This window comes from Vicia villosa, linkage group LG3 (assembly GCF_029867415.1).
Source record: "Vicia villosa cultivar HV-30 ecotype Madison, WI linkage group LG3, Vvil1.0, whole genome shotgun sequence".
NCBI lineage: Eukaryota > Viridiplantae > Streptophyta > Magnoliopsida > Fabales > Fabaceae > Vicia > Vicia villosa.
In genome coordinates, this window is record NC_081182.1 from 62,996,221 (window position 1) to 63,008,649 (window position 12,429).

The 12,429-nt window shown below is 33.2% G+C and overlaps 1 protein-coding gene across 1 annotated transcript; it reads right to left on the reverse strand.

The window, feature by feature from the left end:
• Window positions 1-213: 213 nt before the first annotated feature.
• Window positions 214-2,079, reverse strand: LOC131655949 (cytochrome P450 94B3-like). The gene has a single exon (XM_058925749.1). It carries the CDS (start codon window positions 1,965-1,967, stop codon window positions 456-458), a length of 1,512 nt encoding a protein of 503 aa, XP_058781732.1. The 5' UTR covers window positions 1,968-2,079; the 3' UTR covers window positions 214-455.
• Between the last annotated feature and the right edge of the window lie 10,350 nt (window positions 2,080-12,429).

Genomic DNA, 12,429 nt, shown 5'->3' on the forward strand with positions numbered 1-12,429 from the left:
TATAATATTAAATTGATTCAGATAATAAATAAATTATAATTATATTATATTTTATTAAAAAGTAATTCAATCCTTAACCTAAGGATAATTTTGTACTTTTAAAATTACACACACTTTTCTCTCTTCTATTTTTCTCATATTTCTTTTAAAACAAACAATATAACAAATCTGCTATATTTCTCATTTATCTCTCTCTTCTTATACTCTATCTCACCTTATTCTCTCTTCTCAATTTCTTCTATCAACCAAACACATCCATCCTAAATATAGTATTTGGTGTATCCAAAGTGGGTGTACAAATAGCATGCCTCAACTTAAAAATAGTATAAATAAACATTAAAATACAAGTCATAACATGTAAGTGTTGTTCTATAAGGACACACTTCTCATTTTAAGTTCTTTTGTGGACCCTTACTATGAATCCAGTGTAATTCTATAAGGACACACTTCTTACTTTAATTTCTCTTGTGGACCCTCACTTTGAATCCACCAGCCATATGAGCGGTAAGATAAGGTACAAACACTGGTTGGTCATCCAACACAGGCCTAATTTCAAACTTGTTGAGAATTGAAGCCACAGCATACTCCATTTGAATAAAAGCCATTTCTTTTCCAAGACAAACTCTAGGACCAGCCTGAAAAACAGCAAACTTATAAGGACTCACATACTTCAAAACTCCATTACTATCCTCTTCATCAAACCACCGTTCTGGTTTAAACTCATTCCATTCTTTTCCCCACAACGCCTCCATCCTCCCCATCCCATAAGGAAAATAAGTCACCTTATCACCTTTCTCCACCTTAGTCCCATCCGGCAACACATCATTGCCAGCAGCATGCTTTGAATCCCAAGCCACTGGTGGATACAGCCTCATTGACTCACACAAACAAGCTTTCAAATACTTCATCTCTTTCAAACCATCATAATCAAAAGACCTCATCAACTCAAACTCATCATCTTTATTTTTTCCTCCAAAAACATCCCTCACTCCCTTCACTATCAGTTCCTCTTTGCTACGGTTCCTTGTTAACAACCAAAAGAGCCACGTCATCGCCGCCGATGTCGTGTCTCTCCCCGCCATGACGATACTAATAACCATATCTCTAACCATGATTTCATCATTTCCAGCTTCCAACAACTTTGTCAACAAATCACTCCCACTAACATATTTTTTCTCATTAATTTCTTTTTTCTTCTTTCTTATTATCTCAATCACAGATTCATGAACGAGTTCAACAGCCTCTTTAAGTGATTTCTCTGATCCTACATTAAACATCCTCTTGATCTTCCAAATCAAAGGAATCGGCGAAGCTGCACGCGTTGCGCTTATTTCAGAAGCTTTGTCGAAAGCATACAAAAGAGGTGGCACAGGTTTAGATAAGTCCAAACAACAGGGATCATAGCCAAGTGAAACCTTACACACAATTTCAAACGTGAGTCTCCTCAAAACATCTTGCATGTCAATGACACAGTTTCCATTAGAAGCCAATTCAAGCAACGGAATAAGTCTTTGTTGAACTTCATCTTCAAGGGTCTTTTCGACAAGGCCTCTGAGAGACCTTGCGGTGAATTCATGGCTGACTAGTTTGCGTTGATTCGACCATAACTTTCCATCTACGTTGAATATGCCGCCGCCTAGAAGGTCGCCGAGGATTTCTGTGAAGGGTTTTCCTTTAGGAAAGTTGGAGAAATTGGTTTTGAGGATGTATTCAACGTTGAGAGGGTTGGCGGTTAAGATGGTTCGGCGAGCGCCGAGACGGTTGAGGAGGATGGTTTGAGTTGGAGATAGGGAGAGGTGGTGGGTGTAGAAATCTAGAAGACGGTGGCGGTTTTTGTAGAAAGAGATAAAGCAACCTATGATGGGGTATGAAGGAGGGGTGTGAGTAGAAGTGTTGCGGATGATTATTCTTCTCTTGAGAAGAAATGAGAGAATGGAAAGAGCAAAGAAAATGTAATACCACGACATGGAAACTAGTAGCTGAGAGGATATACGATATAGGTTTGAGTTTTGAGAGGATATAGATGATTTGAATTATAGAGCAATATGGGAGGTGTATATATACATGTGGGCAAGTGGTGTCATCAATCATGAGCGATAAACATAGGAAAAAAGAGTAAAAGCAATGCTATATAATCTGAGACGTAGTGCACTAGAGTCACTAACAAAACAAGGCAATCCTCTAACTATTGGTGTTTGTTCGGAAGAGACAGTGACACTTTCATCACATGCTTCATATGCTTTATATAAGCAAAAGATAATTATTACTACAATATATAAGTGTATTTTTCATCATTAAATTTGATCGGGACGATAACCCGCATGAGGTATTGTATCTTAATGTAAAAATATGCCTTAAAATATTTTAGTGATTTGGTTCATTTCATTAACGGGTATTTTCGTTAATGTCAGAATATTTTATATTAATTTAGAGATACTCTAAATTAATATAATAGATAGTATAAAGTTTTTATAATATTTAAATTAATATAAGAAATATTATAAGATATTTATAATATTTTTATTCTAATTTTTAATAGGTTGTGTTTTTGTCCCATTAAAAATCTGTTGGAAAATGTGGAAAAAAAGGATAAAGATGAATTCCTTTTGTGATTGTCACTATAGTATTGAAAGATTTTGATGTAGGTCCAACTTATAGGGTTCAGTTGCAAATAAAAAATAATTAGATGGTTCAAAACCTCTATTTCGAAACTGTTAAAGTGCAGGCGAAGATCCAAGATAAAAAGTTCACTCATAAAAAGAAATAGTACACTCACTATATTCACTGCATATTCTTTTATGTTCTTTAGAGATGATAAACCACAGTCAAAAGAAGAACCCACGTCCAGGAAACCCCCTTTGAGACTACCTTCGCGAGCAAAGGTAGAAACAATTGTCATAATTGCGGGATCAACCCAAAAGACAGAAGTACCCTATTTCTATTTTTGACTCATGGTAGGACCAAGTTCCAATGACTGAGAAAATAGTATGTTGCAAAAATATAGATGACAAGAAAAAAGGTAACCCCTAAGAAATTGTGTAACTGACTCCACAAAGGTTGTGCAATGCATTATCAAAAGAAAATTGATAGGCATTACCAACGGTCCAAATTGCCCCAGAAAAACACTCAAGTACTTAGTTTCCAAAGGTCATTATGTTAGAACATACGATAAGACATTTAAAGCATGTAACGCATTTAAGGCGTAACTTCACAGTAACAACAACGTCACATCTTGACTTTCCACTTAAGTCGGGCTAGGACCAACAAAAAAAGACAAACACAGTATAGCCTTAACCCTACAAAGCAAGGGCAATGGCTTGGGGGACAATTGTTTTAGGATGGTTAGAATATTAGTGTAAGCTCTAGAGGCAAATAATATTGGTAATTGTATTGAATTATTTATTAATTATTAAAAGGCGTTTCTTTATTATGTTTGTTTTTCAAAATAATAAAGTCCATAGAATAGCTAGTTTGTTTAATGAAATGTTAAGTGTTACTTAATCATGAGATAACATTAAACATAAGGATACTATTATTAAAGGATTCATAGTCAAGCTTTACAGTGAAGTGGAATAACATTAAAGCATTGAGACTATTATATGGATAGACTAATGATCACATCTCATGGATCATGAATAAAGAAATATCAAGTCTTCACATAGGTATGAATATTAAGAGTAATACTTATATTGCCCACTATGAGAACACTTCATAGAAATTTATGCAAAGTATCATAAGTTATTCTCATGACAATAGTGGTGTATATCACCCTTCGATCGAAAACCACTCCGGACCCTAGATGTAAGAGTCGAGTATTTTATTACTGATCAAATGTTGTCCATAACTAGATAACCATAAAGATATTTGATGGGTACTTCACAAATTATGCTAAGGGACATGAGTGACCTAGATGAATTTTTCCATCCTGGGGTGGAAATAGGCCAGGCCGATAACAGGGGCCTACAGGCTAGCCTATATAGGCTCAGGCCAGGCCACGCATTATTTTTAAATAGAAAAGGCCTAAGCTTTTTTATAAGCCTATTTAGTTAAAAATGCTAGGCCTTAGGCCCTAAAAGAAGCCTTATAAGCCTATCAGGCCGGCCTATTTAAATAAATATGAATATTTTTTATTATCATTATGATATGTTTTATACTTTGAATTAAAATACATAAATAAATTTTGGTTATCTTGAAGAACTTATAAAAATAAGATGAAAACATCTGATGAACATTGTTTTCATAAGTTCTCTTAAAAAAATAGTCTCCTAAAACTTATGCTAAGAGGTATGTTAAAATAAGTCAATGCAAATAAATTTTTAGTCTCTTGGTCTTTTAGTTAGTTAGTCTATTTAAACATTATTTTAATTGCTTGTATACATATGTCTAAAACAAATAGGCTTTTATATAGGCTAATAGGCAGGCCTTCAAAAAGGCCAGGCTCAGGCCTAAAAAATAAGCCTACGACAGGCCACAGACCAGACTTAGGCTTCATTTTTTTTGACAGGCCAGGCTTAGGCTTGGCAAAGCCTAACTCGGCCCAGCCTATTTCCACCCCTAAATTCCTGCATAACAGGATAAATGACTAAGGGTCCAATATTGAACTGGACAATGGTGACACGGTCTATGTGTTGTGTTCAATATAGACAAGATGGAAAAAGGGTAATTGTACACAATGATGTTATCATGAAAAGTTTTTTTCCAGATCACTTGACATTTTTGTTACTTTGGTAGCAGTGATGTGTTGCAAGATACCACTCACTATTTATTATATTAAATGTCTGATTTAATATTATTGTCAACGTCACGAAAATATACAGGTTCACACACATAAGGACAATTGATGAGAGATAAAATAAATAAGAAACGTTATAAGGTACGGTGTACTTAAGAGAATTATGGAATACCGTAAGATACAATGTACTTAAGTGGAATATGGAACATCATATTATATAATAATGATAGTTATTATTATTATTATTATTATTATTATTATTATTATTATTATTATTATAGTTATTATAATATAATAATAATAACAATAGTTACTATTATAGTATAATATTATTATATGCTGCACATAAGTTAGGCTTTTTTTGTCAAAAAAAAAAGTTAGGCTTTTTTAGCTTATTGCCCTAACAAGTGGTTCTATAAATAGGGCCCTTGTGTGGAAGCTTTAACAATTGATGAAATCAAGTTTGTGAATGCAAATATATATTCGTAGCCTAGCACTGAGATTGAATGCAATCTAATTGTGTGGACTAGGTAGAGGTGTTAATCATTGTTCATCGTTTGTGACCATTCATCCGAATCTGCATCAAAGTTGTTAATCACCACAAGAGGTAATTGTTCGATCACTGATTATGCATCATTCGTAAGGATCAACTAATGTAAAAAAATTTGTTTTTTGCTGCGCCTTGTATTACAATTTCCCTTCAATGGTATCAGAGTCACTTACGAAATCATGATCGGATAATTGTTTAATTTCTATAATTTTAGTATTAATTTGATTAAAACACATAATTAATTAAATAATAATAAATAATTAAATTATGGCATCATGTTGTGTATGATTTGGATGAATTAATGTTGATTATGCTTCATAATCTAACTTTTGCACAGTGAAGTAGTGATTCATCAATCATTTATAAGTTACACAAAAGTGATCAATCAATTTCATATATGATATGAATAATTAGGATGCAACGATATTATATTTGATATGTCTTTTATTTCATTGATTCCATTAGTGTGATGATTGTTATTTCAGAATCCGACGTTTGTAAGGTGAAGCAATAACATTTTGGCCATTTGAATTTAATACTCAATCATTACATTTTTGATGGTATGAATGAATTGTATTAGAGTTTATGACAACATAAAAGTTGTGTTGTCAAGAATTATAAATTAGGGTTTGTAATAGTTACAAAATTGAATTCATAAGTTTTAATTTCGTATATAATAATAATAATAATAATAATAATAATAATAATAATAGTTATATGATAAAAAGTTGTATGTCTTAGAAACACCTATTTCTGAAGAGGAGCCTCCTAGTTATGCTCCTAAGACTAAAAGAGATGCTTATGAAAATCATGTTGATCATGCCAATGAAACAACTTGCCTCATAGTAGCTACCTTGAAATCTGAATTATAAAAGAAACATGAGAACACGGAAGTGTTCGATATGATCAAACACCAAAAAAAGCTATATTAAGAGTAGGCTATGCATTATCAATTTGAAGTTTCGAAAGACCTTTTTCAAGGAAAGCTAGATAGTTAAGGGAATCCTTGTAGGTCCCCATTTACTCAAGATGATTGAGTATGTGGAGAACCTCAAAAGGTTGGGTTTTCCCCTCAGAAAGGAGCTTGCGACTGATTTGATCCTACAATCTTTGCTGGAGAGCTTCAATCATTTTGTCCTTAATTTTAATATGAATGATATGGAAACAAGTCTTCTAGAGCTGCTAGGCATGTTGAGAACCGCTAAGCAGAATCTAAAGTCAAAAGGGAAGTCCATTCTGATGGTCAGAAATGGAAAAGAAGTGGGAAAAAGACCCACCAAGAAGGGTGGTAAAAGGAAAGACAAGGAAGTTTCCAAACCTAAACCTACTACTCATGCTTTGAAGTCTAGTGGAGGTATATCAAAGGAGGGCTACATCCACTGTGGTAAGACCATATATTGGAAGAGAAGTTGCCCAAAGTACCTGGAGGATATGAAGAATGGAGTAGAGGTTTCAGCTTCAGGTATTTTTGTTATAGAACTTAATTAATATACTTCTGCATCATGGGTATTGAATACTGGATGTGGTTCTGACATTTGTACTAATGTGTAGGGGCTAAAAGGGAGTAGAAAATTGGCAAAAGGTGAAGTTAATCTAAAAGTTGGCAATGGAGCAAATATTGCTGATTTAATCGTAGGAACTTGTGTATTAATTTTACCCAGTGGTTTAATAATTTTGTTAGAGAACTGTTATTAAGTATATGCAATTAGCAGGAATATCATTTTTGTTTCTTGTTTGGGAAAGTTTGATTTTGCATTCATAATAAAGAACAATTGTTGCTCTATTTAGTTTAATGATGTATTGTATGCTACTGTACAAATGAACAATGGTTTATATGTTCTTGATCTTGAAATGCCAATTTATAACATTAATATTAAAAGGATAAAAACCTAACGAGTTAAATCCAACTTACCTTTGGCATTGTCTTTTAGGCCACATAAATAAGAACATTTCCAAACTCTATAAAGATGGACTCTTGGAATCTTTTGATTAGGAATCATATGAGACATTCGGATCTTGTCTAATTGGAAAGATGACAAAGTCCCCATTCATAGAAAAATATGAAAGGGCTAATGATCTTTTGGCCCTCATACATATTGATGTATGTGGACCATCACACACACCAACCAGAGGATATTATTCAGTACTTCATCACATTTACTGATGATTATAGTAGATATGGCTATCTGTATTTAATGAAACACAAATTTGAATCCTTTGAAAAGTTTAAAGAGTTCAAAAATGAAGTACAAAACTAACTGGGCAAGAATTTTAAAACCCTTCAATCAGATCGAGGTGGTGAATACTTAAGGTTAGAGTTTGAAGACCATCTAAAAGAGTGTGAGGTTATATCCCAACTAACTCCTACTAGAACACCAAAATGGCAAGGTGTATTCAAGAGAAGAAATCTAACCTTGTTAGATATGGTTTTATCCATGACGAGTCACATCGATCTTCGAAACTCCTTTTAGGGAAACGCTCTATTGACGACAACTTACACACTTAAATATGTTCCATCCAAAATGGTTGAGAAGACATCATATGAGATATGGAATGGTAACACTACAACAAATAACAATTTTTATGACAAAACTTTCACCTCGAACATGCTAAAAACTGAGAGTATAGGTTCTGGGAGCGCCATGTTTAATTTTTTAAAAAGAAAATAAACAACCTTTTCACTCGATTTTCTAAAAAACTAAGATGACATAGCTATAAGTGAGTGCCATGTTTTATCAACAAAAAAAACAATAAACCTATTCCCTCGTTTTTTTTTTGGAAAACTGAGGATTATATATATAAGGGATCCCGTTTCAAATCCTTGTTACTGCATTTAAAGTTTTTTTCAATGATTTCTCATTTGGCGTCTTTCAAGATTCCTTTTTTCTTAGTTAATTTTTTCCCCATTTTTTTGTGTTAATGAGTCATTCTCAAAATCTTTGTTATCAATAAAAAAGAATAGGCAATAATAGAAAATGAAATGTTTCATTGATAATCAATTACGTATTACAAAAAAAAAACAGGACAACAAATAACTATTCCACATGTTCATGAATTAACAAGATATTACAACATTATTATCATGTTTGTCATCTCTAAATCACCAATAACACCTTAAGGTCACAACCTTCAAATATCCATCAATGGCAGATTTTCATACATATAAAATTAAAGTAAATTAAATATAAATTTCAATCATACATATGAACACCACAAATCATCATTCAAGCATTGATTCATGAGAAAACACAACAATAATCATATAACAACTATCATAGCATCACAATCCAGAATTATGGATCAAAACACTCAATCCTAAAGAGGTTAAGGACTCCTCTACCATACCCCTCATGCATGAGCCCTTTTATTAAAAGTTATTCTCCCCCCGTACCTTATACTTCTCTTGCAAAATTCTTCCAAGCTCTATCAATAGGTGCTCTTACTATGCTTTCACTTGCTCTTTCTCTTGCCCTTGCCTCCTTTTCCTCTTTTCTCCCAAGAATTCTACGTACTTCTTCAGAACTTTATCTGCCGAAGACAAAAGAAGATTTAGAAGTCCTCGATAAACTTAGAGGGGGAAATGGTTGAAATTACATGGAGTTCTTGGAATTCTAGAAACTTTTGGAGATATCTAAAGGGATTGAGAAACATTTCTAAACACATTGGACTTACGCGAATCATATATTGAAAGTTAGAGAGATTGAGAAACACTTGGGTGGAAATAGGGTTTGGTTTGTGGGAACTCAAAAGGTTTTTTCTTGTAAGCCATTTGTAATCTCCTTAACAACTTTTAGAAGTATATTGAATCAGGGAGTTACTATCTTCCCCAAAGTAAATCAATTGATCAAACTAGATAAACAAGCTATTGTGTTCTTGTATTTTATCTTCTTCTACCTTGTTGTGGTTTTGCTTTCGCTTTTAGCATATTACTATGTTGCTTTAGGCAATTTATTTTGGTTGCAATTGTTCTTTGTCCCCACACATCAAATTTCTTGGTGCGTTTGAACTCTGATTAATTCTTCTTAATTTATTTGAGTTACTCTACCATTTTTCACAACAAGTTGCACCCACCGTGGAGTAAAGGGGTATTCTTTACAAGTGATCATCATGGGTAAATCGAATAACGAGAAGTTTTCTGGAGATAGCAGTTTTGGGTTATGAAAAGTGAAAAGTGAAGATGCAAGCAATCTTAACTCATGAGAAGTGTATTAGAGCATTAAAGGATGAGGAATTGATGCCTGCACGCCTAACACAAGCAGAGAAGACCTGGAGTTCCATTATATTGTGCCTCGGGGATAAATTTCTAAAGGAATTGGAAGGGAGAAGATTGCAACTTTAATGTCAGTAAAACTTAAATTAGGAATGTAAATGGATATCCATGGGGACGGATAGTATGATATTCGTGTCCACCCCGTTGGATAAATATGATATCCATATCCTCCCCATATCCGTCAGATATCTGCTAAACGGGTAATCCGTGGGTTTTAAGATATCCGCGGATATTTACAGATATCCATGGATAACACTATTTTTCTTAGATTATGTTTTGAAAAAATATTTTCAAATTGTTTTTAAGACACAATATGTTATTATCATATAACATTCATACAAATCTCTCTTATTTTAACAATAAAATTTCATCACATTAATTTCCTTCATTTTCACCGAAGCATAATATCCATACATTTTATTTTTAAGAAAAAAAACAATGATATTGTGTTGTGAGTTATGGTGGAAGAGCGGACGACGTAGAAGTAGAAAGGATGACAGTGATTGGACGGGAAAAGACGGTACTGATTAGTTGGACAGTGAAATTGTTGAAGTGAGGTATGAAGTATAGAAGAAGCTTAAATATGAACTTGCAAATAAAATTTGTATAGAATATAAAGGAGACTAGTTTTCTAGTTTTTTAGAAGATGAAAAGATAGAGTATAATAAACTAATAATATTTAAATAATTTTATAATTTATTAACGGATACGGATATCTGCGGGTTAGGATAACATTAAACCCGTATCCATATCCATTAATAAACGTGTATTTAAATATCCATTTATTTTATCCGTGGATATCTTTTAAACTATCCGCCCCATACCCGTAACAGATTTTATCCGCGGGTATGGATATTTTTGCCATCCCTTACTCAAATCATTGTATATGACCAAGTCTTTGACTCATAAATTGTGTCTGAAACAAAAACTCTACTCATTTCGAGTGGTACAGAATAAATCCATAGTGGAGCAGTTGACAAAATTTCACAATATTATTGTTGATCTTGAGAATAATAAAGTTAGGGTTGAAGATGAGGACATGAATCTATTCTAGTTAAGCTAATTAACCATATCCTTTGATCTTTTTAAGGACACCTTTCTTTATGGTAAGGAATAAATTATTAATTTGGATGAAGTCCAAACGGTTGTGAGATTCAAAAAATTTCAAAGGTGAAAGATTTTAAGATTGATGATAATGGGGAGGGCTCGAGTGTTTTAAGACAAAGTGAGCATAGAATAATGTTCAAATCAAATAGGTTTGACAAGTCAAATATAAAATGCTTTACTTATTAGAAACCAGGTCACTTCATGGGGGTTATCTTGAGAGGAGGGGCGATGATGATTAAGTTCATATAGAAGTTGTCTTAGATGAAGATAGTTATGAGAGTGCTTTTGTACTAATGGTGAAAATTTTGGTGATTGAAGAAGGTTAGGTCATGGGCTCAGTTTTCTCTTATCACATGTGTCAAAGAAAAGAATACTTTGAGACTTTGAAGTTGGAGAAAAGTGTAGCAGTTCTACTTGGTGACAATAAGACTTGTAAGGTTTATGGTATTGGTACGGTCAGACTTAAAATGTTCGATGATTGTGATTTTCTTCTTATTAATGTGAGGTATATTCCATTACTCAGGCAAAATTTATTATCCATTAACATATTGATTATCTAGGATATTGCAGTTAAGATAAATATAAGATGTTGAAGATTTCACATGGTGAAGTGATCATAGATAAAGATTCTAATATATATGGCTTATATATTTTAGAAGGTTCCAAAGTTGTTGCTCATTAATCATCAACTAGTGAAAACTTTCATTAAAAGAACAAGTTTATTTGAAGTCAAGACATGGTGGATGCCTGAAGGTTGTTTTGGAGCACTTTAATGAGGTTTGCAAAAGACAAGGATAAAGAGGCATTTGACCGATAAGTTGTCTTTTAGTTTCTAGGTTAAGTTTGATGTCAAAGAAGCTTACTTGGTCGGAATATGCTCTTTTAGAGGAATATACTTCCAAAAACTTATGGTAGTTTGTAGTAAGAAACCTAAAAGCTAATCTTATTCAAAGACCCCAAAACTTTGCTTATTAATCAATTTTGAGGGTAAAATTGTGGATTGTGTATTCAATGGCTATCCAAGAGGAATGGAGATTTATGAAATGTAGGGAGTAAAACTTAGAGGATTGAAGTTCATCAATCACAAATGTATTACTTTTAGTGAGTCTCATCAGAGTAAGGAGAGTAAAGACATAGGGATGAAGCTTTTAGAAATTATGGTGGAGAAAACCTAGTTTGAGGTGAAGGTTCCTACCATAGATAATAGTAGTGGTGAGAGAATAATTACAGATGCACTTAATTATCATTCCACTTGTGATAAGGTAAGGAGGAAGATTGTATTATCTAAAAGGAACAATTAAATTGTCATTGGATGTTATGCTTTGAATGTAGTTAAAGGATTGCAAAACTAAAAAATAGAGACTTTTAGGGAGGCATTCGAAAGCAGGCGGAGTCGAAATGCTTGAAGAATTGTGTTTGTGGGATTGTTATATTACCTAAGTTGAAAAAAGGTGATTGGAAGCAAGTGGATGAAAGGGGTAATAACAAAGTTCATGTGCGGGTTTAACTTGATCAATATTGTTGAATAATAATTCAATTAGTAGAGAGCAGTAAAGTGGTTGAGGGTTAAATTGACATCACCCCAGTTTTAAGTCAAGGAGGAGATTGTAGAAGTATGCCTTAAATTTTTTTTACTGATGAAGAGAAAGAAAACATGTTTCTAGATTGTAAAAAATTAAAATATCAAAAAGCAGTCTGGTCCAAAAAGTTCATAAGTATCGAATTTGATCAGACCAATTCGTAGACGTGTTCATTAATGTTAGAATGTTT